The sequence below is a fragment of the Sinohyriopsis cumingii genome, chromosome 2 (assembly GCF_028554795.1).
Source record: "Sinohyriopsis cumingii isolate HCF-2022 chromosome 2, ASM2855479v2, whole genome shotgun sequence".
Classification (NCBI taxonomy): domain Eukaryota; kingdom Metazoa; phylum Mollusca; class Bivalvia; order Unionida; family Unionidae; genus Sinohyriopsis; species Sinohyriopsis cumingii.
This window is the reverse complement of record NC_142962.1, coordinates 90171851-90199653: the sequence shown is the minus strand read 5'-3', so window position 1 is coordinate 90199653 and position 27803 is coordinate 90171851. Positions and strand designations below refer to the sequence as shown.

The 27803-nt window shown below is 36.4% G+C and overlaps 1 protein-coding gene across 2 annotated transcripts; it reads right to left on the bottom strand.

Moving 5' to 3' along the window:
- Positions 1–27803, bottom strand: LOC149805348 (uncharacterized). Of its 2 annotated transcripts, none has more exons than XM_089949487.1 (5): positions 27659–27803; positions 16867–16891; positions 4506–4661; positions 2299–2526; positions 1–183 (listed from the first exon to the last, which is right to left on the bottom strand). In XM_089949487.1, the coding sequence occupies exons 1-5, from the start codon at positions 27668–27670 to the stop codon at positions 152–154; spliced, it is 453 nt and encodes a 150-aa protein (XP_089805613.1). In that variant the 5' UTR covers positions 27671–27803; the 3' UTR covers positions 1–151. The 2 variants fall into 2 exon arrangements, with proteins under 2 accessions (XP_089805613.1, XP_089805620.1); XM_089949494.1 differs by having other exon boundaries at positions 4506–4652.

Genomic DNA, 27803 nt, shown 5'->3' with positions numbered 1-27803 from the left:
TCGAATTAAGGTTCTATATTTGAGAAGACAATACATGAAAAAGAAAACAAAATCTACATAAGCCCCTCATATGCGGCGCCAGACGCTGGCCAGCATTCCACGATTCGATACAATTGACGAGTACATGAATCTCGTGGATAAAGGGCATCATTCACTCCTTCATCGCAAACACATGGACAAATTCTGAAAAATAAATGAAAGATATGTCATGGAGTGGTACTAGAAGTGTTTGAACAGTGAACATTTCGATTTTTTCTCGATCTCTCTTAAAGCAAACCAAGCTAAATAAACCTGATGTTGGTTTTAACAACACTTTAGCCACATTATTGTCTTGATCACCCGTCAAATTCGGAATTAAATTCCTTTCCCATGGACCCGCTGATGCATCTTGACCATCGATTTCACGATACTTACATAACGAGTCCGACTCCCAACCAATATCGTGGTTCCCTAATAAACAAATCAAAATCATTGTTTCCTACATAAACTGCACAAAACCAAACACACACACACACACACACTTTTATGTAGCACAGTAGAACATTATGTGCATCGTATGCGCCATGAGCATGCAGATATCGTAAAGATCAAAGTTCCAGCCAAAATTCCTTTATCCGAACACATATAATATCCGTGAGTTCACAGAAACTATGGTTTATTGTAGTCGGTGGAAAAAAAATTAAGCACGATTATTAATTGATTTGATAATACGACACAGACACAATGTAATGCTGCATTATGTCACAATTAATATTTTTTCTTGCTGAATAGGTTACAGCAGCATGGTCGAGGTCCATAGAAGAGATGGAATTCTTAATACAACAACTGCACTTCAAATCAACTATATTTCGTCACCGGGTCTACTTTTATGAGAAGGTTACTCTATAGGTCAACTCCGTATTAAAATCTTAACGGCTACATACGCAGAAAAAAGTCATATTGCTTGTCTGCTTGGTACACAACAATCAAAGCCTTATTAGCTCACCACGAGACAGTCGCAAAGTCACTCTATTCAGAAAAAGTTATATAATGTTCGTCTGCTTAGTACAAAACAGTTTCTTTAGTCACAATGACGCAGTAGTAATGCCGGTCTACGCTTTATCAGGCAGAAGGCTAGGGACGCCCGCAGAATTATTTTCGGGGCAGGGACAAACATGTAGTGTTGAACTATTAAGCTTTAAGCATGTAGACCAAAATATGTTTCGAGATAAAAATGGGGTAAGGGTGGTGGTGGTGGCAAGTACCCTTCTCCCCTTGCCCCTATGTTCTGATGTCCATGTACAATGCCTATCTACTCAGAACAAATAACGAAATGTGACTGATCGGTATAACAGGCAAGGCTAAATACGGTACATTTCACTGATCGAATCCAAATTTGTTAGAAACTCAGTTTACATTAACAAACATCTTTTAAGCAACCAACCGCCTCCATAACATAACGCCTCAATGTTACCATCATAAGTTCTAAACCGAAGTCAGGCTTTATACCGATTGGTCCAATATAAGACCGATAAATTTCATCCACTAGGATCACTTGATCCTCGATTTAAATATAGGCTCAGCTTTTACTGGTGAAATCCATGGGTCATTCATTCAAGTGTGCAAGGTAATAAGACTAGATGTAAGAAAATTTCAAGTAAAATGTCAAAATGTTCGAATTCGAAAAGAGCAGATAGCAGATAAAATCCCCCTGTGTTTAATGCGCAGGTGTGGAAAGATTCGCGCGCAGTTCAGTCTTCTCTGATGCTTCTGACATAATGTGCGTCATGAAAATCTTTCTCCACAACTGTAAAGAAGAACGCAACGAGACGAGAGATAGGGTTGGCCCTGGTTCAGTTTGATTAATTATCAGTGTAGTATGATGTGGCTAAAATTCATTCAAAGCATGTAGGAAACATTACCATACTGCTGAATGTATCTAAAAAGAAGACTGGTATTACAGCTCTACTCTTCAGCTCATAACGGCTTTTTGAGAAGCATGAACAGTGTGTTCAATATGTAATGACTAAAAACGAACGAAATACTAATAGTAACATCATGGAACCGAAAGTTATAGTTAGAACACCACAACCAATGAACCGCTTTTCGAAACCAACCGGCTGGGATAGCGAATGCAAATCTTGCGAAGAAACAAAAGTACAGACAAAGAAACGAGTTATGCTAATTATTAGCTTTTCAAAGTGTTTTAAAAACTCGGTTTACTATTTTAAGGATTTTTCTCTCTGCTTTTGGGTTAGAATTTTCTCTCAGGAGATATTTTATTTGTAAAAAACAAACAAAACAATGATGCAGCCTTACCTTCATAGCTGATCTTCTCATCTCCATCCTTATCAGCCTTTCTCACGAATTTTTCAACTTTTTCATCTGCCCCGGTTTGGTCTAGGGTCCGTAGCAGCTGCTTCATCTCCTCCATGGTGATATGACCGTCATTGTCCGTGTCTATACTGTTGAAAATTTTCTTCAACGACTGGGTGGGCATGCTCTTTGTCAAGGTCAGGAACTCATCAAATTCTATGGCTCCACTTCCTAGAGAAAAAAATATTTGACATGATATCCATCTGTATGTGTGTGTGCTAGATGGGGGGGGGGGCGGACTTTCATCAGCTCTTATGCCCGTGGTGAGTAATTTATACTGTACGGCTTACAAATATAAGGCACTAAGAAGAACTGCTGGCTATGCTAATTTTGGTTGCGCATTTGACAGACGCTCTCGATATTTTACACCTACAAATATGTTCATATTATACAATGTCTCAACCACCAATTCGACACCGTTGTACTCTGACACGCACTAGAAGTGACAGGAAGTACGAAATACTCGAAGCTGACCCACAGTGTAACCTGACCAGGAAAAAATCATATAGATAGAATCATCAAGGTGAATAACATGCTGGGCTAAATTTTAAAAGGGTTTATTGAAGAAGGTTCTTTGAAAATGTCGAGAATTCCTACCGTAAATACCAAGCACGGAAAATGGTGCAAAGGCGTACAGCAAGGCTTATCGCAAACGCTATAGAAGCACCGGTAGCATCACAGCTATGGCTATGATCGAACATCTTAGATGGTAGTCCCCTGAGTCGGGGATAACAACATTGCAACTGACCCTCCTATACACACTTATGCATGATCTGGTTGAGACTTGAGCTTCCATCTATTTGACACGACCTTCAATGAAGTGGACGTGTCCGCATTCTTAGAAATTCATGAACTTTTCATCGATAACATACTGTTTCATGTAGTTTCTTTCCCGGTTTAAAAACCGTTGAACTCACATTCAGCAACAGCTACTGAAACTCCTTCCATAGTATCTATCAAGATGGAGCTTTAATCGATCTCATCCAAAGCAAGAGTTCCAACCCAATAGCAAAGCAGAGCAGAAACATCTGCCAAGCTGTTCCAGAGGGATTCTGTCTCTGCTCCTTCTTTCTGTCCTATTTTCTAACTTTCATAACTTCGATATGACGAACCTACCCACCACCTTTTCTTGCCCCCAAAATTTCACCCGTCTACTTTTATCGTCAACATTTCCTTTGGTTTATTCTCTTGCGAGTATCATATCAATCCGTTGAGAACAATTTCAAGTTGACAGATCAACATACATATGTAGATGTGGATGTAAAATTTGCATGATTACAGGATTATTTTATTTAAAAATTTTTCGCGACCCTTCAAAAAGTGTTAGTATACGCTTCTTATCATCAGTTTGTTGAACGGTATATTGATAACAATTTAAACTTTTTATCCATATAAAATTATTCGACCCACACATGCTGTATGAAAGAACAGGGTCTACGCTGTTCGCTGCTGGGCATGTATTTTACATAAGAAATATGGTTTAAAGAAATAGCAACTCCTCGATCATTGATGATACTCTCTCTTTACCCGATGCCACATACACAATATATGTACTACGACATGCTTGAATCACATCTCTCCTTTTCTTATCTTTCATTTCACCTCCTCATATAATCTAAATAACACAGTACATAACCTCGCTCAAAGAGAAGAATGTACGAAAGAAGCCGTTGTGCATATATTGGGATGTAGATACGAAATCGTCTCTCACTCTACGAGGCTTATGACCCTAAGTAACCTCGCATACTCATTAACAAAGCGTTTTCTATACAAAAGTTTTTCATTTAATAATATAGCCACTTTGTATGATAATTTTTTTTTTATCTTTCTTATGAAAACATTTCATGAAAACTGGATTAAAATTAGTGAAGCTGTAACACTTTGAATTTATTCAAGGCATGTAACGAACAGTAACCATTTGTCGAACTATCAACAAACAATACTGGCTCAGGGACAACATTAGCATTTCAGTAATATTAAGTAATAATTCATACAAAATCCGACTGAAGACTGGTTATCGATTCATCGGAATGTACGAATAAACAACGATTGTCTGACACATGGTGGTAGCATGAGTAGAAATTTTGAAAATCAAATCTGACGTTCAAGTTTAAAGGCAGAGAGAGAGAGAGAGAGAGAGAGAATTTTACCGTCTTGGTCAAACTTGTCCATGTAATCCTTGATTTCCTCTGGAGTTGGATCCCGTACCAAGACACACTTGATGACATACTTGATTTCGTCCAAGGTTATACAACCATCATTGTCTTGATCGAAAAGGCAGAAGAACTCCTTGATGGCTGCAAGACCAAAAATAAAGAAAAACGATCACAGGAAATAAAAATATAAAATAGATGATGTTGTTACTTTTGTTCGCAAAAGTGATGTATTATCTAACATGGTAAGAAAAAACATTCACGATAGATTAAACATGCGAGAATTTAGTGACTCGATTTGTGTGCAAACGTTGGAATTAAGATTTTTTATGAAGAAACTGAGGGATGAAATTTTTATGAATATTCACTTGGATGCTAATATGTGCTTTCGTGTGTGCGTGCGTGTATGTGTGCGAGAGAGAGAGTGCGTGTATGTGTGTGCGCGCGCGCGCGCGTGTGTGTGTGTGTGAGAGACAGAGAGAGGGGGGGGGGAAGAAGAAGAAGATACACCGCCTATATACAATATTCCCGAAAAGGTTAGGCAACAATTAAAGTATCATAGCGATGGTACTACAAGAAGAAGAAAAAAAATGGTTTGTTAATTGCAGCTACAAACATGTGAATTGGTGTTGTGTTTTTATTCTAAATAGAACAAACTATGTGTTGAGATACAAGTCGGGTTGTTACATTAATGACCACATGTATTACAAGCAGTAAAGTACACAGCATTAATATTTTCTGTGTCGCTTATATTCTCATAAAGTTACTATTTCAGTTTCTGTAGAGATATTTAATGTTTTTTTGCCAAAAAAATATTTCTTGAACCTGTCATATAATAAACATGGTGGCATAAAACAGATGCAGGCATAAACATAATGTTCATCGACAACATAATCCCCCTCCTCAAGAAAACATTAACACAATGTTCCTCCTCCTCCACAACAAAATATAAACCTAATGTTCCTCGACACTATAATCCTCCTCCTCCTCAACAAAGCATAAACATAATGTTCACCAACACTGTAATCCTCCTGCACGAGTTTATTAACTGATTTATTGTCAATATTTCGTTATCAATCGAATGAGAGAAGTCGTTCATTAATTTTTCACAATGTTTTCCTATTGTCCGTTATAGGCATAAGTTGGAAATCATAATAAGCAGTGATCTTTAGGTAACTGCTTGCAAAGCAATTTTAAAATCAACACTTTTCTTACGGAAGACCTTACCAGCCATATTTATATTTTTTCAGTCTCCCAATTTATCGATTTCCAAGCTCACTCAAAACAGGTTAGAGCTGTAATACATTAATCATATTAATCGATGATGAGCCGATGTTAAACTACGCCAGGCATCGCCAGGGTGGTCGGCTGTTAAACCTTTCATTCTGGCCTGGACATCAAGAATCGTCCAGGAGACACCGTGGCAAGCATGACGTACTTAAAGTGTTCCTCCTAGAACTTGAGCAATTTTCGTGGAAATATTTTCACTTGAGTTTATTCATTTATTTTTTATCATGCACGGGTTTCTTCTTTAATATAGAATCTAAAAATAGCAATATCAGATATGAATCACGATCATTTTTAATGGGACTGTCGGGTACAACTGAAGCTCGCCTAACATCATTTACATCCACTTCAGTGCCACAAAATGTGTCATAGAAATGAAAAACAATTGCAGATCAATACTCTTCTAGTCGCAAACTTTATGCAGAGATTTACTGAGCAACAGGTCTTCCTGCATGAAATTTTTTCCAGCTCGAAATTTATTACAAAAACTTGATTATCGTATCTCTGCGATTGGTACAATGTGTTATTGAGGCACTCAGTATTATAATGTATAACTTTTAGATACTAGGTAGGTCACCACTGAGTAGTTTCCGCAATATAAGCCTTTTATTATTTGCATTTTGTTTATTCCCACTAAAATAAATAAATAAATAAATAAATAAATAAATAAATAAATAAATAACTGAAGCAATTTCATTATCTGCAATTGCTACTACCAACAACAACAACAACAACAACAATAATAATAATAATAATAATAATAATAATAATAATAATAATAATCTGTTACTATGGTGAATTTGCAGCTTTTATTGACAAAGATTGATAAACAATAATAAAATTCCAGGAGTGTCTAAAATCTAAACGTCGGTTAATCTGATGAGTCAGACAGACACGCTTGCTATTAACCAGACCTTTCATAAGAATGAAACTCCTATTGTGCAGTCGAAGTTGGTCTGTTTATGAATTCGATTTTAAATAAGTTATCGGTATAGATAGCAGTTTGAGAACTTTGTTTCAAAACAAAGCAGTCGACTGGTTCCCATAGCAACGATGTTATACTTTAGTGACCTGAAACATTGACGGCATTGTTTTGATTACGATGAATATGAGCAGTAAGCTGAAAGATGGATGGAAACCAAACAATTCAGCGTCAGCAAGTCGCTTTTTTATATTACAAATAAAGCTACGTATGTATCCTTGTAATTATCATTATCACTTTTAAAAAAAATAAACAAAGTCATTCATCTCTGCAAATTGTTACTTGAAAATTTTCCCCCCAAAGATTAAAATATTCAAAATGTGCTTGATACAAACAATCCCAAAACTGAAATGGGCTGCAAGGGCGTTTTAATTAGAAGTTATATGAGTGGTGGTTCTATACACATTTCTGTTTATTACTACACCAGAAATACGCATGTGGCGCCAAAACTAAATGTATCTGCATCATCTAAAAGTACAGAGAGAGAGAGAGAGAGAGTTCTTGACGTATCAGTCGCAGTCGCAAATTTAAACTGGCCGAAATTTACGATGCTTTTATTAGAATGACTTTAACTTTTGCTAGAGACTCTGTCCTCAGATTTATTCGAGCAGTGTTTAAAAACTTAACAGGACCTGTTGATATCAAAACATGTAAGTACCTGGAAATTGATTGATTGATTGATTGGATTTAGACCTGGAGATAGGTCATCTCGGGTTTAAGTACTTGTCGTATTGGTCATGTAACCATTCATATGACCCAAAACAAACTGTTTACCCCCCTGCTTCCTACCCTTTAGTTCTCCTTTATTCTTCTACCCATGGCAGTTGGTATATTCCTTCAGATTGGTTTCTATTACACGGCACACTGTAGGCAGATATATTGACAGTCTTGTAATATCTTTCCGGGTCACTTTCCAACATTCTGTTCATGCAACACCGCTGATTTTACACTACTATTGTAGGGTCTAGCCTTGATTCCAAAAGTGGTCTTTGTGATTTCCTCGCCGTTTTAGCGGAATGAAAACTTGACTTTTCTTTTCTAATCAACCGCTCCGGTGGCCTAGTGGTTAGAGAGTCCACCTCGGATGCGGGAGGTCGTGGGTTCGAACCCCAAACGAGTCATACCAAAGACTTTTAAAAGTGGTACTAGCGTATGCCTCGTTTTTTGCCAAGCCTTAAAACGTTTTTATTAGGAATGGTCGGCCTGGTGTCAGGATAATGTGACTGGGTGGGACATCATGCTACATGTCTGCGGCATGATGCCTTAGTGCTAGACATCACTATAAACTGTCACACTGCAGACATCGTACCGATATGACTGAAACATTGTTAAAAACCAAAACACACACACACACACCTTTTCCTAATCGTGATACTGTGTCCTGGCTTGTTCCACCGATGTCGTTAATGACGCTCACAAGTTTAGTGAATCGGTCATTTCCTTAATTTTGCTGTCGTTTATTTTTAGTGCAACTTGTCCTGCATACTCGTGTAAACCGGTGGTATTCTCATGCACAACACTTAAAATGCATAATAACAGTCACATAGCGTATTCCAAATCCGAGTCCTCTACGATGTTAAATGGGTGTCAAATATATTTCTTTATTCTTGCAAAATGTTGTTTTTCTCATAACAAAGTTAAGTGAAAAAGAAGTGAAAGAGATGATGGATGACACCTTACGAAAGCAATAATGAATCAGAACTTTTCGGACATGTTATTTTATGCGACACTGTATGTATCAACTTGTTCATTCAAGCATTCTAAGAGGATTTTGCAAAATATCTCACTAGATATTGAGAGTAGTGTTGTACTTCGCCAGTTTCTACAGTCTATAAGGTCGCCCTTTATGGTAGTTTTCATTAAAACGACATCCGACCGGTCATCAGGAAATTTACGTTTCATCCCAAATGTGCTGAAACAGCTGTAGCTATTAAAAAAAAAAAAAAAAAAAAAAAACGGCGTGACGTGTACACTTATTTTGATCATGCCTGCAAATATCGAATCAATCATAGCTGATAGCTGATTTCCGTATTTTCAGCTTTAATATATCACTTTAATGTCTTCGAGAGTTAATGGACCAGTTACAATATCCAGATTTTCTCCTATGGGTTCTATATAGGATTATGTTTTGGGTTTTATTCTGTTTAGCAATATTTTTACCTGAACAATCCATCTCTTGATTCTGTTGGCGTTCGATGCAAGACGTTTACTAGGTTGAACCTTTATTATATTAACATACTATTATTGGTCTTTTTCCACTGATTCACATACTGATTTTTATACGTCTTTGTATTATCCCCTATCAGCTGCTAATTTAGCTTATTCTACCGAACCATAAAGATGTTGTCTTTTGTCTTCCTTTGCAGTTTTCTTTACTTTTCTATCTTTGAGAGCATACTTTCCTCTGAGACGATTTGTCTTCATGCAGAGTTGGGATGTTTATTGTACCTTTGATTTCGGCTGCTCTGTTAGCTGTGTGTGTCTTTGGAAAGCTATGACTTATTCTTACTTGTCTTAAACCCAAGACGTTCATGATTTTCTCTGTGAACACCTTGCTAATATCATCCCGTTTGCCTTGGATGATATTTTCTACTTCAGTCTTTGTAAATGTATTTAACGTGCTTTACATGTTTCATGCAAACGTCTGCAAAAACTCGTGTCATGTTAAATACTCCGCATAAAATGATTGTAGGGAATTGATGTTGGGCTTGTTCTTCCTTAGATTCAATTTCCAGCAGGGTTGTAACAGATAATAGTCACTGTTGATGTCTGCTCTTTTCTTGTCTTTGTGCCATGGAGGGAATGTCTCCATCTCCCATTCATAATGATATGTTCAGTCTGATTCTGATCCTTTGTACAAGGGGAAGATCGGGTTTCTTTATGGACGTCCTTACATTGGAAAATCGTCCCGCCTGTGACTAGATCATTCCCACCATACAATTTAGCCTTTTGCCGTTTTCATTTGCTACTCCTCTATCATTCTTGACGACTACCCTTTCCTTACGAATATTATCCTGGCCAAGTTTAACTTCAAAATATCCCATTACAATGACCGCATCATCGGTCGGGATTTCATAAAAAGCTCATTGTAATTGGTGGTTAAAAAAATTCAAATCATTGTCTGTATCTCTTTCTGTACATTTCATTGTACAATTGAGACTTTTGCCACTTTATAGTTACAATTTTCTACTTTAAAAGAAATTTCTCCTGTCCTTCAAGGCAAGAGTTACTCCCTCTTTATGCTGGTTGTCTTCTCTGCCAGAGTAAATTATGAGTTCTCCTATATTAGTCTTCGAGGAATCAGCGCTTGCACCAAGGATATCCAGCTGATTTTTCATCATCACTCCATCGTGACTTAGCTGAGAATTGTTGTCACTTTTCAAAACACATTGTTCTGACATTCCATGTGAATACCCGAAATCAGTGTTTTGATTCATTGATCATCTTGTTATATTGCTAGCTACTCGTTCTTGGGGTTTTGACTAGCAATAGTCATACACACAGAACAGCGAGTTAAACTCGATTATTGGCTGCTCAGTCGCAGCGTCACCAGAAGGCTGTAGTCGTTTGTCCTATATAAGCTGTGAGGGCAATAACAGAGGCCATGGGACTGATCGAGGTCCCGTAGTACATCGTCTACTTCATTTTACATTTCCAGTAAATTCTAAGTCTTGATAATAAAAAAGAACTCTGTGATCTCCCGCATCTCCATTGATGGGATAAAGAGTACGTATGCCAACCAGATAAAAAGTATTCTTTCTTCTTTCCCCATATAAGGGTCTCTCGCAACACTAATTTTATAAATCAAATTACGATCGTAAGTTCTCTGGCCTTCTTGTTTCATTTTCACTGAATAATAGCGGTTCTGTTCCATAATCGTACTTTTTTTTTCCTAATTGCTGTAAGTGTCCAAATTAACCTTAAGACCCCACCACTTAAGAGAGAGAGAGAGAGAGAGAGAGAGAGAGAGAGAGATTAGAAGAAGAAGAAGAGTTAAGGGTTCTATAGACGGATTTACATGAATTAACCAGTACAAACAAGATGTGTCATAGCTTAGAATTCCTTAATCTGTTAGTCGATTATACAGATGATGTATTACCCACTCTGAAAATAATTTCCGGTTGATAATAAACCATATACTGATTATTAACGTTCGCCTATCGATTACATCCTTTTTTATTAACAGAAATATCCGGCCGTCTAACTTGTTACAACAGCATTAGTCCTCATTAAATTCTAGTCTGTTGCTGAAGTTTTATTAGCACAAGGCGGCGCCATGTTAGCTCTATCCGGGTAATCCGTGACTAAATTAATTAACACTCTCTCTTTTCTGGCGACGACGCACCGGCAAGACAAGACAAGACTTTATCACACTCAGGTAGTAAAGGTTACAACATATGAGGTATATAAGAAAAAGAACACGAGTGTATAGCGTGTGATATTACATAGTGCTTAACAGGGTTTACAATAATCTAAAATCATGTAAATACTTTTTTAAGAGTTGTACGTTACGTGTATTCATTGATTATATTTGTAAACGTTAGCCCTGGTAGTGCAGAAGAGATGTATAAATTTTCGTCTTTCATCGTGAAAATGAAAGCAAGATAGAAGATAATGATATTATCCCCTAATTCTTGAAACTGACAATATGTCAATATATTTTGTTATAGGGAACATTAGCCTATGTGCAAGTTTCGACGGGAAACCTATGACTTGCAGTTCTAAACTTAATAAAATTTTTAGATATAATATTTTGGTAAATAAAGATAGATCTTTTCTAAATCCAAACTCCTTTTAAATAACATATAATTTAGACCTTTGGATGACGTATTTATGTTAGCTGCCCAAGTTTGTGTGCTTGCTCTTCTAGTCGTTGTGCTACCGAATGTGTTAACCATGTAACTGTTATAAAACTTTGATTTTTATATATGTAACTTAAATGAACATAGATCTGACTCCAAGTAACCATTTATTGTCTTACGAATTATCATCATAGTGTTTGTATAAGAGAGTACACATACGATAGGATATTTATTTCTTCATGACCACTAACCACTTTAGCCCAATAGTTTATCATGCAACTTTTAATGTTGATACTTAAGGGGAAACGACTAAGTTCGCACCATATCATGTATAGAGGGGTGGGATACAATTTTGTTGTTGTTGTTGTGGGGTTTAACGCCATTTTTCAGCACACAATAGGCTATGTATGGCGGCCAGTATTAATGGTGGAGGAAAAACCCGGGAAAAAACCCAGGAAGAACCACCAACCCAGGAGAAGCTACTGGCAAGCTTTCTCAGGATACAATTTTGACATTTAATATACTTAATATACATCAGAGGAAAGAAAGATAGTATTCTTGACTATATTAGATTTCATAAATCCCAAAATTGCACAAGCATATGTTACAGTTGGTACAATGATTTGATCGAACAGTTTCAGTTGACAATCAGTAATCAAATCTAGATTGTGTATGCGCCTTTTGTAGTAAGTGCATGCATTTATTAGCTATGGATACTTGTCTATTCATGCAGTTGGAGAGCTTTCCGTTTTTGCTAAATATAAGACCTAAGTACTTATATTCCTTTACAACATCAATAGCGACACTGCATATCTTACATTTTTATGTATGAATCTTTTTCGAACCAAATACGATAATTTTTGTTTTCTCTGTATTGACTGTAAGTTTACAGTTATCATCATATCTGCTTCACATTTCAAGAGTATTTTGCATGTCAACAGGATTACCTGCGATAAGTATGGTGTCATCAACGTATGAAAGCAACATAACATATATACATGGCCAGTGTGTTTGGAATGTACTGTGCATCCTCTACACCCATTTACTAATGAAAAAGATTCTAGGTCATTTAGAGCTATAACGTAGAGAAATGTTCCCCTTATCTTACGCCTTTTACAAATCAGAAGAAAAAAAAATCATTATTTACAGTCAGAAGATTTGATATCATTATAAATACCTAATATAACATTAAAACATTTTCTCTGATGCATACCAAGTACAATTTATGCCTTAATCCAACTCTCCATACATTATCAAAGGCACATTGAAAACACTGGACAACAAATTTTTACAAAAGTCATGTTACTGAAATAAAATTAGTCAATTCTTATCAATTTTTATGTGCTGAACACGAATATGACAGTCAAATTGCAAAATTGGCTCTAGTTTTTTTGTAATCGGCAAGAAATTAATGTTTACATAACGAAATGCATTCCAATAGTAAAAGGTCAACTGTAATAGCCTACCTATAAAAAATCAAGTCATTGACTACATCTTAGATTTCTTCGCCTGTCTCTTGTACAGCTGTTCGGGAGCATCTCTGAGGAGTGTCCAGCAGTAGTCAGCCAGCATTGTAGTGGACCATTTTCCCTGGTATCTTTGTTCCATTGTTGCGATATCTTGATGAAAACGTTCGCCGTGTTCATCACTAACAATACCACAGTTGCTAGGAAAGAAATCCAAATGGGAATGAAGGAAGTGAATCTTTAGAGACATATTGCAGCCAAGTTTCTTATACTTCATCAACATGTCTTCTACTAGTTCCTTATAGTTTTCTGCCCTAACATTTCCGAGGAAGTTTGTAGAAACTAGGCGAAAAGCATTCCATGCTTGTTTCGCGTCACCTTCCAGCAAGTTGTTGAACCGGTCATCTTTGAAAAGCTCTCGAATCTGAGGACCCACAAAAACTCCCTCTTTAATCTTTGCTTCGCTGAGTCGAGGGAATTTTTCATGCAGGTATCGGAATGCTGGCAAAGTCCGGTCAATGGCTTTCACGAAGTTCTTCATCAAACCTAGTTTGATGTGAAGGGGTGGTAGCAAGATTTTCTGAGCCTCAACCAGAGCTGGGTGTTGGATATTCTTCTCTCCAATGGCTACATTCTGCCTGTGAGTCCATTCCTTCCTCATGTAGTGCATTTCCCTTGCTCGGCTATCCCACTCGCATAAGAAACACATGTATTTTGTATATCCTTGCTGCAGTCCCATTAAAAGGGCAACTACCTTCAAATCACCACAGAGGTGCCAGCTGTACTTGTTATACTCAATGGAATTCAGTAGCTGCCTTAAGTTATCGTATGTCTCTTTCATGTGGACAGCATACGCTACTGGAACAGATGGAAGAATGTTTCCATTGTGCAAAAGCACAGCCTTGAGACTCAGTTTCGAAGAGTCCACAAATAGTCTCCATTCTTGTGGGTCATGAGTGATTTTTAAAGCATTCATGAGGCCCTCAATATCGGAACAGAATATCAGATTACTTTCCTTTCTGAAGAAAGGCTCCAATTGCTGGTGGCGCTTTCGATATGCAGTAATTGTGACATCTTCTTCTAGAAGATTCCATTGTTGGAGTCTTGATCCTAGCAATTCTGCCTTGTTCTTTGATAAGTCCAAATCACGAATCAGGTCATTTAGTTCTTCCTGTGTTATTCTGTGTGGGGTTGATGATGCACCACAGTGAAAATCTGGATCACTGCATGCTGATGGACCAGGAGAAGAACAGGTCGACTCACCTTTGTCTTCGTCAGATGAATCAAGAGAATATTCTGCTGGAGGTTCTGGAATAGGAAGTCCCTCACCATGTGGAACTGGTCTCAATGCAGACGGAATGTTTGGGTAGACTATTCTCGACTTCTTTCGCTTCGTTATTCCGCCGGAAAGAGGAGGAACCAAGCAGAAGTAACAGTCATTTAGGTGGTTGCTTGGCTCTCTCCACACCATTGGGACTGCAAACGGCATTGATGACCTTTTGCAATTCAACCACTGTGAAAGCTGTGTTGTACATGTAGCACAGCATATATGCGGAGCCCAAGGCTTGTCTTGGTCACCAACCTTGCATCCGAAGTAAAGATGATATGCCTTCTTCACTTGAGAATTGATACTTTTCTTCTGGTTGGCAAATGTCACTTCCCCACAAATATAGCAAAAATTGTCCGCGGTATTAACACACTTTCGAGGCATTACTGTTCTTTATTGTACGTAAATGGATAAAATAATAAGTTTTATGTAACAGTAGCTTGAACTGTCTCGCACAACGTCTAAAATATTTTAAATGCTGAACCTATCTGATTGGGCTTTATATAGTACACTGCTTACGTCAGCTTCAGCAGCCGCCTGGCATTAGTATAATAGGCCTACACATGTATAGTACACTGCTGACGTCAACTTACTTCAGCAGCCGCATGGCATTAGTATTGCATTGCATCAGAAAATGATGCAATCAACTGTGGATGATGTGAGCATGATGGTATTATGCAATGTTACATCATTATTCCGGATGTTGCTGCAGTCCTACTGGAGAAATTTACACAGTGAAACATAGAAAATGAGGTATATGAATATCTTCAAAACGAGAGCCAATACAAATTTTTCACGGTTATATTCGTGTTCGGCACACCAAAATACTACAGATTAGGGCCTTTTCAAGTCAGTAATGATTTCACTGTTGACCAGTGAAATCAACAAACATGCAAAAAAGTTTACTTTTGGCATTTTCTAATAAATTCAACAAGGCTATACAAAAAATGTCTATTTGGAATAGCTATTTCTTAATCTAGCTTGAGTCTTAGATAATAACTTATTATTATCAAGAAATTTAGACAATCTTAAGTTTGGTATTGCGGTAAAAACTTTACCAAAGCAGCTTACTATAGTAAAGAGGTAAATGAATTGATATATAAGTTTTGTCACCTTTATTTTTCTCAATTGGTACAATAACATCTTTAGTCCAGTTATCCGGCACATCTAGATCGTGGTAGTTGCTAGGATTTATACGATTGTAACGTCTACAATGGCTTCTTCATGTTTGCAGTACTATTTTTGGCATACATTTAATTATTATCATGGATGTTAAATAAAATAAGTACGCACGCGTAAACGTTGTACATTTCTGTAAGCTTTAAACCAATTCTTCTTCGAACATACGTTATGCAAATTACATATACAAGATGCTCTTTTCAATGACACCCAGTATCTCCTAACCTCATTACCAATAGACAATATAACAATCTATGACACCCAGTATCTCCTTACCTCATTCCCAATAGACGATATATCAATCTATGATACCCATTATCTCCATAACTCATTATCAATAGGCGACATATCAATCTATGACACCCAGCATCTCCTTATCTTATTACCAATAGACAATATATCAATCTATGACACCCAGTATCTCCTTAACTCATTACCAATAGATGATATATCAATCTATGACACCCAGTATATCCTTAACCGATAGATAGCATGAGGGTTATGACGCCCAGCATCTCCTTAACTCATATTCAATAGACAATATATCAGTCTATCACACCCAACATATCCATAACTCGTTACCAATATACAATGACACCCAGCATCTCCTTAACTCATTACCAACAGATAATATGAGAGTTATGACACCCAGCATATCCATAACTCATTACCAATAGACAATATATCAGTCTATGGCACTCAGCATCTCCTTAGATCATAACCGATAGATAATGTGAAGGCTATGACACACAGCATCTCCTTAATTCATTGCCAATAGACAATAGATTAGTATATCACACGCAGCATATCCTTAACTCGTTACCAATATGCATTTTATCAATCTATGACACCCAGCATCTAGTTAACTCATTACCAACATACATTGTGAGGGTTTTGACACCCAGCATCTCCTTAACTCATTACCAATATACAATATATCAGTCTATCACACCCGGAATATCATTAACTCATTACCAAAAGACAATATATTAGTCTATCACACCCGGCATATCCTTAACTCATTACCAAAAGACAATATATTAGTCTATCACACCCGGCATATCCTTAACTCATTACCGATAGACAATGTGAGGGTTAGTAGCATATGCAAGATGTGAATAGTTACTTTATGTTACATAATGCAGGTCATGTTGTTAGGACTCGTACCACAGACTGGACTTTTATACTTACCTATTTCTTGGTTACATTATCCTTTATTTAAATGTCCGAATTTCTTTTGACTTGGTAGAGGTTTTGTCATGATAATTAGCAAATTTTGAAAAAAGGCATCGAATGTATCGTAATTTATACTTACTCTCAACATCCTGATCTTCCAATCCCTGAAAGAGGTAAAGAAAAACCTTAAAGAAAATACACAGTAAACATATTCCTTTAAAAAGATATACAGGGGAATTATGTCGGACTTGTGCAAATTTAGCCCAGCGGTTGTATTGTGATTAAAATTTCTGCTTACCCAATATCAAGGCTTTATTTAATATCTGAAGAGATGCTATTGCACGTGTTATATATAGAAACATAATAAATTAATATAAATAACACATGAACATGAGTCATGAGATAAATAAAACAAAAAGTATTTGACGATTACCCAGTGTATATTAAAGTTACGTGTTTTAAGCTTTTCTGCGAGATGGTTGCGAGTTGTAGAGGTGGGCGGGTGCATACCATAAGTAATATAACGTCCCTGTCTTGTAATATGTAACAAATTGCTACTCTGTCAGCGATGATAACACGTGAAAGTTAAGCCAGAAGACGGCTGATTAAGAGAATATATGTTGAGGTTTGCACCGAGACATGGCAATGCCAGCCAAGAGGTTACATTATTTGTCCCCCCCCCTCCACTAGGTTCTGCCGATAGAGAGACAAAAATGTAACCCCGCGACTGGGATTTTCTTGTCTTGATACAAACATCAACATAGATTAATTTTCTCACCCACTCGTTTTTTTCCGTTTCAATTTAAATAACCCTGCACTTTTTGCAACTAAAGTTGTCAGATTCAAAAGACAGTATTCACCAGGTACTCTTATTGCCCCTGACTCACTTGATATAAAGGTCATCAGGTTTTGTATTCTGTCAATCTTAATAATTATTCAAGTATAATCTAGCTATATGTTACTCTTAGAATATAAACCCCCCAAAAAGAAAGAAAACAAGCAAGTTATAATTGTTACGTGTTGTAAGTATTGCATCATGAACGTCTCGAGCGATTTGCTTTTATTTCTGTAAACGCGCATTGATAAGAATATGTTAATGAGGGCAATGGGGTGCCCAGTCGAATCTGATTACACAAGTTTTACGCATGAGAAAATAGAAACATGAAATCATTTTATATTATTACTGTATTATCACATTTAATCGATGGATGTCATATGATAATAACAATATGTAATTAATATCTTTTATACGGATAACTCTCACTTTCATCAGTTATAATTTGTAAAAAGTTCTATGGTCGGCAACTGTGCGATAAAGTACACAGCTCTAACGAATGTGTAATGACTGTAAGGAGATTTCTAATTCATGTTATTCTTGGAAATTTATATTTTCTGTCCTGGAAATATGGCTAGTGTTCTTCTTACTGGTACAGTGATACACTACATGGAAATATTCTCGTGGAATAGCGTGTGGATTGATGATTGAACCACTCTGATTAGTAAGTGCAGGAATTTTCCTTTGTTTACAATGTTTAATTTAATTGGGGCTGGTTGGGAGTGTTTGACAAAATTTGAAGAGCGCAGGTCCGACACAGCACATTTATGGTTGTTGCCGACTTTGCTTTTGAGAGAGTTTGGATTTTTGCAGGCAGTGATGTGTATTGCCTGTGTGTTTGGAACAGTGTTTTCTGTTATGGTTCTTTCCTCACAGCATCGCAAATTTTATCATATATGTAGCTCTGTACATTTTCAGGTTAGCGCCATTAAATGTAGCAAAAGTATCCAATTTGTTTCGCACGACGTATCTAAAACTAATTAGATACGTTTAGCTACATTTAATGACGCTGACCTGAACAGTTACTAAGTTACAGATAGGATAAAATTCGCCATGTTGTGTGTAGTTTCTAGCATAATACCAAAAAGCTAAACTTCGTCTGCGTGTGTGTGTCTGTCTCTCAGAAAATGTTTTGTATGGTATGTTATGAAACGTTCGACAGACCATAAGTTACTTTATGAGTGAATTTTTTTTTGTTATATATTGTTTTTGTTTAATTTTATGTTAACTCCGTCAGACACAGGAAAAAACAACGGGTTTCTTCTTTTTAAAAGTAGGTCCTATCGCGTGGACACCATCATTGAGACGACCGGACTGAGACAACCAGATTGAGATATAAAAAAATAAGGGTAGCAAAACAGTTTAATTTCTCAGAAGGTAAGCCTGATTCAACATTAATAGGAACCTGTCTTATTGTTCGAAGGCATTACACCCTAAGGGATGCATCATTATCAAAAATCATACATTACAAACAATTTTTGGAAAAAAGAATATTCATTTGTCGTGTTTGTAAAGGAAACAAAGTTCCAGATATGAGCGGAACTAGTGGAAATAGTATGCCCGAAATAGATGCACAGGTAAAAGTCACGGGAATACATGCTATTCAATATATAAGGAAACTCTAAAATAGTAACATAATTAGCTGTTCTTCCAGTTTATTGGGAATTCCTACATTTGTTCACACGCAGATAAGATTTATTACTTTATTCACTGAAAAGTTAAAAGATGTACCAATGTTCCAAAAGATGAGAAAGAGTTTTTTATGCACCAAAGAAATGTATCAACTGCAAAGCAGATCAAGAGAAGAAAAAGTTTCACGGACATGATCAATTCAGCATAAGTATGGATGATGCAATATTAAAAAGAAAGCTTTGAGAAGATTAGTTTCCCTGATCACTGGGCATTAAGGAATATGAATAGTTAATCTGTCCTACATTTTCATTAAATTATTCTTGTTTTATCTTTGAGGGGAAATTTACATTTAGGGAATTTCTCAACGCGTTTTCAGGAACAAAGGCACGCCCATGGGTTGACTTTCAAAAGTAAAACGTTTTTTCCCATCGTTTGTATTGTACCAACCTCGTAGACAAAATCACAGTGTTGTCAGAAATATCGTTAGCAAGATAATAGTAACTCTCGACTTGAGGAAATTTTTCATAGGTATAACGAACATGAGGGACCCTGGTCACCCGGCGCATTATGCGATGGAAGATATGTATTTTCACGTTTCAATGATGGTTGCGCGTTATGCGCGAACAACTATTTGACAGAAAAGTACAGCAAAGTTCGATTTACGAAACAACCGAACAAAGCATTTGTTTGTGCCTGGACAGTACTGTTAAGACCATCTAAACAATGTGGAAAGCGAGATAGATATATACATATATACTTTGACTATTTCACGTATAATACGGACAGCACCTCAGACAAAGCAGCAAGATGGATATAGCTCCATGAAAAGTTCTTTTTTATATATTGAATCTCATTGTCGTTACCACTTTGGTTTCAAACTTAATATGCGCGATAAATTTATGACTAGACACACACAATAGAAAACAAGGTAAATTTGTATAATACTGAATCGTTACTTTGTAATTTTATTATACACCACATAGGATAATTCAGTCGTGGTCTAGCACGCCTTTGAAACGAAATTTGACTCATTGTCACATTCAGTGAAAAATGGGATGTTGTTGCCTGGAAACACGATGCCTCCTGCCGAGACAATCGTGCAAACAATATTTTATTCGCACTGGAGTATTGAATTTGCCCGATAAGACTTAAAATATATTTAATCAGAACCCATTTGGTCAAGATATACAATGCTGTAAGTATTTCCAGCTGTTATCACCAAAAAGGTGGGCGGACATTCTTGCCAGTTTCTGTGCTCCTGTATGCACCAGTTTTCATCAGAAACGTTTAATGTAAAGCAGGGAATAACAAATTTCAAACGAAAAAGTTGGCGTATTAGGCATGGGGAAATACGGACTCAGATGAAACCAAAACCAATAAATGCTTGGAGATTTTATCAAAATTACGCGACAATGGATAAGAAAAAGTAAATATACTAATGCAAGGTGATAATTTTAGAACAAGGGAGACACCTGGAGAAATAAAGATAAAAGATTATTGCTTCAAACAAGGGGGAAAAAGATAAAGATCCTTTGCAGCCTGTAACAATAATCTTGTATCTGCATACAAAATGCTTGGTGAAAATTAAATGAAATTTGATTTAAGACAATTTTGCGCAAGTGCCATATTTAATTAATTGGCGGAGGAAAAGGAATTTAAAAACAAACAAAAAAACCCCGTAAAATTTGAGAGCGTCGCATGGTAGTACCCTTAGGGAAAGAAGGAATGACAACATAACTTTACTCCTCATGAAAAACAGGTAAACATTTTGAACCTGTTCTGTTCGGGCATTATGTGACGACAGTTTTGAGTAGTCTATACTGTTTGCAGTTGCTTGAGCGTTATACTAAGTCGTTATACTCCGACGTTATACTAAGGCGTTATACACAGGCGTTATACACAGGCGTTATACTCAGACGTTATACTAAGGCGTTATACACAGGCGTTATACACAGGCGTTATATTCAAGCGAATTTGATATGTGTTAAGTTGCTGTCACGTGACAGTACATCTCGACGAGTTAGTGGCCAAAAAAAATGTTTATCCATTCCGATAAGTGCCATATCACAAAATCCCATTTTATCTTAAATGCATAATCTAGAGACTCTAAATTTCTGACATCCCTTATCAAAAAGAGATTTACGGGTGGAATGCCCTTCTGGTACACCCTTATTCTACACCCCTCCAAGAAATACCTTCATTGGAAATGTGCGACAAAAAAATGAACCATTTGTATTCGTGTAGGATAAGAAAATCCACAGCAGTATCTGTAGCCGATAAAATTATTGTCATTCATATATCAACCCTATCTTTCATAGTTAGTTTTTTAATTTAAAAAATTCGGTTAAGTGTCAAGATGTAGAAAACTGGAACATTAATTTTAAGACATGCTGAACAGAAGTGTCTATTTGAGCCAGACCAACTTTTCGAACGCATTGTCTTGTATTTACTATGTGAAGATCATGCTATTCCGATCAGGTGGATGCCAGGATACTCGAGAATACTTTAGGCATATACGCAAAGCCCAACTATTTAAGTTCTTTCTCGGGTGCTCTGGTAAACGCTTCAGTTTTGCAAATAGTGTATGATTTCTTGAAAAATCACTTTCTTCATTGATTTAAAGTTTCTAAAGACGCACTCCAATCCTTCTCACCCCCTCTTGGACATCGTTGCGACCCTGTTTTATTTTGATGCATTCACTACTATCAGAGAGGATAATAAATACTAGTGTAGTGTTTTCGAGTCGTGAAAAGTGTATGTAAATGTCATTGGACTACACTTTGACTTGCGTCCATCTTTACTTATTTAAATCAAGTACGCCACTCCAATGCTACGTTCGTTCTGTTTTTATTATTGTTGTTTTTTGTGTTTGTTTCCTCCTTAAAGTTCGTGATAGAAAATCTCACCGAAACCGTCCGAAACCGGTCGGATAATATAGATTTGCAAATAAATAAGCACTTTCCAATGCGGCATCACACTAGCTATGCATATGCTATAGTTATTGTTCATATATTATATGATTCATCTCAGATGGCGACACGTTTTTATTCGAATTCTAAATTCCTTTGATTTAAATAATATAAAATCAATTTGTCTATTTCAGCAGTTGCCACATTGAACAAATAGGTTTTCTTATATGTGGCAACAGCTTTAATAAATGATTATACTGTTTAGAACAGGGGTGGGCAAACTACTGCCAGCGGGCCGCATGCGGCCCGCCAAGAACTTTCATGCGGCCCGCCAAGGGTTTTCATGCGGCCTAGGAACAAGTCATCATTCGCACTGACTCTGTTTATCAAATAAATGTGCTTCTTTTGAAGTTTAAGTTTTCAAATATTAACAACTGAAAATTAATTATGATTTTATTTAGAAAAACCTTTTGTTTTTGCTATTTCAAATATGAATAATTTTACTTAATGAACAATGCGGCCCGCGACAAGGTGTAAATTTGTGTATGCGGCACTTGCACTGGAAAGTTTGCCCACCTCTGGCTTAGAAGTATTTCTACCAAGAACAAAATATTTTTTTAAATATATATATAGAAAACGGTGATTCGTGAATTCGGATATTTTTTATTTGTTTTAAAGAGCTAATACATAAACATGAGGAAAGTTAACTTTGGAACAGAAAAATCGACCTAAAAATTCAATTGCTTTTCAGATCAAAGTTTTTGTTTAGAGATAAGTTACACGAATGAGATTAAGAACTGCAAGTTACACGAATGAGATTAAGAACTGCAAGTTATACAAATGCGATTGAGAAATACAAGTTACACGAATGAGATTAATATGAAACTGCCACATAAACAACAACGGCAACAACACACACAAATCAACAATACAAAGCAATTATTTAAGAGAACGGGCTTCTGGAAGATTTGCAGTTTATTTAAAGTTATCTGTCATGAAGTTGACAACACCACCTGATTTTGAATGCTCAGAGGTGATTAAGTAATTGCAAATAGTAATCAATCAAATGATGTTTTCACCCTGAGCAATAACCCAAAGGAAGCAGTATTAAGAATATTACTTTTTTTTTTAATGGCATAAAGAGTTTGTAGTTCGGATTTAAACACGATTGATTATGCATTTTATCTCTCGAGGTTTTCTCTCGATTTACAGAACACGCTCGTAATGAAATTAATTTAAATATTACTAAAGATGACATAACGTATCACATGTTATCTCAGAATTGTCCACATTATAGTTCCTATCATGACGATAGTTAAGCCTCATGATGTCCGCATCAATATTTACCGAAACTACTACTAAAGACTGCTTGATAAGATAACTACTCGCACTACCATAAAAGACTACTTGTTGCTTTATGTACCAATTTAGATTACAAGACCCTTCAGGAAATCTTTATAAGGCTGGGTTGGATCACCCGTACAATGCAGAGACTCATTAGCGCAGTGTTGTAGCTAGCCTTTCAAGCTCCCAGTACACATATCTGGCTAAATCACATGTCGATATCGGCCACTGCAGAAATCTGCAAGACGTTCTGAATGGGTTAGGATCATGTCTCCATGATTTTATCATTACCAACAAACAAACAATCAACCAATAAAAAAGGGATATGTTTGCTCAGGTTTCTGAACTTCCGCTCATGTGCTGTGGAATCAAGAGAGTATGCATACCCCTAATGTAAAATCTTTTTATATGGAGGACATTAAATAACAACTTTTAGCAAAACTATGAATTGGTGAATAGGACTATTTTCAAATATGATGTGTACAAAATCAAGAAAGACTTCGTCCGCACGAAGCTTTCAAAGTTCGATCCATATTTTGACAAAAATACATAGTTCATACTCAGGTTTTAAAATATGGCATGTACAAGAACAAACAAAGATTAGTTTGTATCCAGGTTTCAAAGTATGGCGCATAATATAACAAGAAATATGTAGTTCCTAACCAGGTTTCAAAGCATGGCGCTTACCATGACAAGAAAGACACCGTTCATACTGAGGTTTCAAAGCATGACGCATACCACGGCAAGAAAGACATAGTTCATACCATGACAAGAAATACGTAATTCATCCCATGACGAGGTAGACATTGTTCAAACTACGACAAGAAAGTCATAGTTCAAGCCATGACAAAAAATACATAGTTCATACCATGACAATAAATACATAATTCATACCATGACGAGATATAGTTCAAGCCATGACAAGAAAGACGCAGCTCAAGCCATGACAAGAAATACATGGTTCATACCATAATGAGAAATACATAATCCATACCATGACAAGAAATACGTAGTTTATACCATGACAAGAAATACATAGTACATACCATGATGAGAAATACATAATTCATACCATGACGAGATATTGTTCAAACCATGACAAGAAAGACGCAGCTAAAGCCATGACAAGAAATACATAGTTCATACCACGATGAGAAATACATAATCCATACCATGACAAGAAATACATAGTTCATACCATGACAAGAAAGATATAGTTCATACCAAGGTTTCAACAAATGACTCATACCACGGCAAGAAAGACGTAGTTCAAACCATGACAAGAAAGACAGTTCATAACAAGGTTTCAAAGTGAGATGCATACTGTAGCATGAAAGATACAATTCATTCCAGGTTTGAGGGTACTTAGCATACCACGACAATAAAGGCATTGTTCAAAACCAGGTTGAATTCACAAAGGCGGATGTTTCATCGTGTTTTTGTTACAGTTGGAAAGGTGTTGATCTTGTTGGCTAATCATTGAGTTCAATGCCTGTAGCAGTTGGTCAGGTACAAAAGGCGAGTCTTTCTAGCAGCTGGTCGATAGGAAGTTTGACTGGTTAATGATTACAGCAATCAAAACAAAGTCCAAAGATTAGTTTATTTCCGAACAATGCAACTCGCTGGGAGTTGATTTTTTCTAGACGTCAGGCTTACATATTTTTGAACAATTTAAGTGAATGCTTTTGTGGATGATTTAGATTTCTTTACATAAAGGCTGATTTTTTAATTATTATTATATTTTCTAATATCGATTTCATCATACAAATCTGAAAACCTCTGAGTCGCCTCTGTTCTCCAAAGCCGTATTTTTAAAGATTCATATTAATAACAGAACTGTCTCATTTTTTTATTGATTGTCTAAAATGTGTCTCTTGATATGCTACTGTAGCATTAAAATGTCCAATCATTAAAAACCTAGCTAAGATGAGGTCTAGATAAGGCCCTGTACATGATTCAAAATACTGTTTTGATGATACATGTTGGCTATTGAAAAATTGTCTGAATATTTCGTCATCACTTTTTATGTTTCCTTGAACATGTCAATAAGTTTAACACCAATCGATATATAGTAATGCTATAAAAATTTATCGATAAATTTATTCCGTTTGAATTTGTATGACTGCTTCGGTGGCCTAAGTGGTTAGAGCATCCGCCACTGATGCGAGAGGCCCGTGAAATCGAACCCTGGCTTTGTCATACAAAATACTGAAAACATATGGTTGGCGCCTGGCGCTCAGCATTAAGAGATTAGTGTCAGGACTGGTCGGACTTGTGTCAGGATAATGTGACCGGAGGGACCTGATGGTACATGTATGCGGCATGATGCCCCAGTGCTAGACATCATTATAAACATTTCATGTCTTAAAAAAGTGATGGTCTTTGAAGTTTCTCTTCTGAAGACTGAACAGAATAAACCGGTTAAACCGAACGTCTTAAAATATTAATGCATAAAGATACACCATGTAAATTAATGGCATGCTTCGAGTTCTTCTTCGATACTTTCTCAATCAGCTGAGTAACAATTATCGTCAATAAACCTTTAGGATACGCTCATTATAAAAAAAAAAAAAAAACCCAGCACTAAACCAAAAAGCAACATTTGATATTTACTTGAAGAAAGGATACTTCATGAGTTTCCCCCAAAACTGAAATTAATTCCATATTTCTTCCACAAGCGCCTCGTCGTTCAACTAAGGAAGATGAAAGGTGATATAACACTATCACATAGCCATTATCGCAGCGGAGTCAACAACGCAGCTCTATTTGAAATGTCCGATTCCATTGAAGACAACAATTGTGTATATTCCCTTCAGTTTTAGGGATGGATAGATAGAGAGATAGATAGATAGATAGATAGATAGATGCTTTAAGAATAAGTTAAATTATTTCAACAATTTCTGTTCTTTTATGACTTCACCACGATTGAATGATTAATTAATTATGAAGAAATAACACACGAGCGACCACTCCGGTGGCCTAGTGGTTACAGCGTCCGCCTCGGATGCGGAAGGTCGTGGATTCGATCCCCGGCCGAGTCATACCAAAGACTTATAAAAATGATACAAACAGCTGCCTCGCTTGGCGCTCAGGATTAAGAGGTTAGTATTAGGACTGGTCGGCCAGGTGTCAGAATAATGTGACTGGGTGGGACATCATGCTGTATGTCTGTGGCATGATGCCCCAGTGCTAGACATCACTATAAACTGCCTCACTGCAGACATCGTAGCGAAATGACTGATCTTTAAAAAAAAACTACGTTACAAATCCAAATCTCTCTCTCTCTCTCTCTCTCTCTCTCTCTCTCTCTCTCACACACACACACACACACACACACACACACACACACACACACGAGAGCGTAGTTTGCAAGCGCCTACAGATTATATTAGACCTAGAAGAAACAAGTTTATGTCACAGTAATTACCAGAAATAAACACACATTATGGCCAGATACACTGAGAATAGGGATTTAACACAAAGGCTATTGTCATATACACTGAGGTTTGAATTTAGCATTCACAAAAAAAAATTCGTCTTTAAATTCGGAAAGATGAATTCTTAAAAGAAATTTGGTCTTTCTTAGTAAGATTATTACTTTTGTTATGTCCAACACGTGTGTGTGTGTTGAATGAGAATGGTACATATTTTGACCTATTACTTATTGCATGGAGATTCAGATATAGAAATAAATCAAAACTAGATTTAAAGAATCACATTTGTGTTATGAATTATCTGAGGTAAAACAAAGATGGCTTGCATCTTATAGAAATTGATGGTTCATGATATTAAATAAAATAAATAAATAAAATAAACAAAAACCTAGCGAAAGGAAGGAACGGTAAACAATAAATAAAGAAAAAGTTAGTGAAAAGTGGGAACGGTAAATAATAGATAAATAAATAAATGCAAATTTAAAGGAATGGACGGTAAACATTAAATTAAATAACCTGGTGAAACGAAGGAACGATAAAGAATAAATAAACAAAAGCCAAGTGAAACCAAGGAAAGGTAAGACTGAAATAATGAAATACTTCTTATTGAAACTCCTAATATTGTTGGAAATCATGAAGAATAAAGATGGAAGTTGCATTCCAAAATATTAATTGTTGGAAATAATCCAGTGAAATTACTCTAACATCAATAACATATTATTAATACCATTATCTACAATATCAGTTAAAACCAAAGTATTGGAATAAAGTACTTACTCTTTGTGCCATCTTGAACTCTTTGTTTAACACCCTTCTATTCCAACAGTAAACGCAGATTGACGGAGTAGACGCCGGGCTAGAGTCTATAACGCGTCACTTTAAAGTCGATTTTTCTGGCGAAAATTCCCTATGGATGCTGCGA

Coding starts and splice junctions, on each gene's coding strand:
- LOC149805348 (XM_089949487.1), bottom strand. Junction 4,662..16,866: donor GGAAGATCAGGATGTTGAGA/GTAAGTATAAAT, acceptor TCTTTATTTTTG/GTCTTGCAGCCATCAAGGAG. Junction 184..2,298: donor TGAGAAGATCAGCTATGAAG/GTAAGGCTGCAT, acceptor TTTATTTTTCAG/AATTTGTCCATGTGTTTGCG.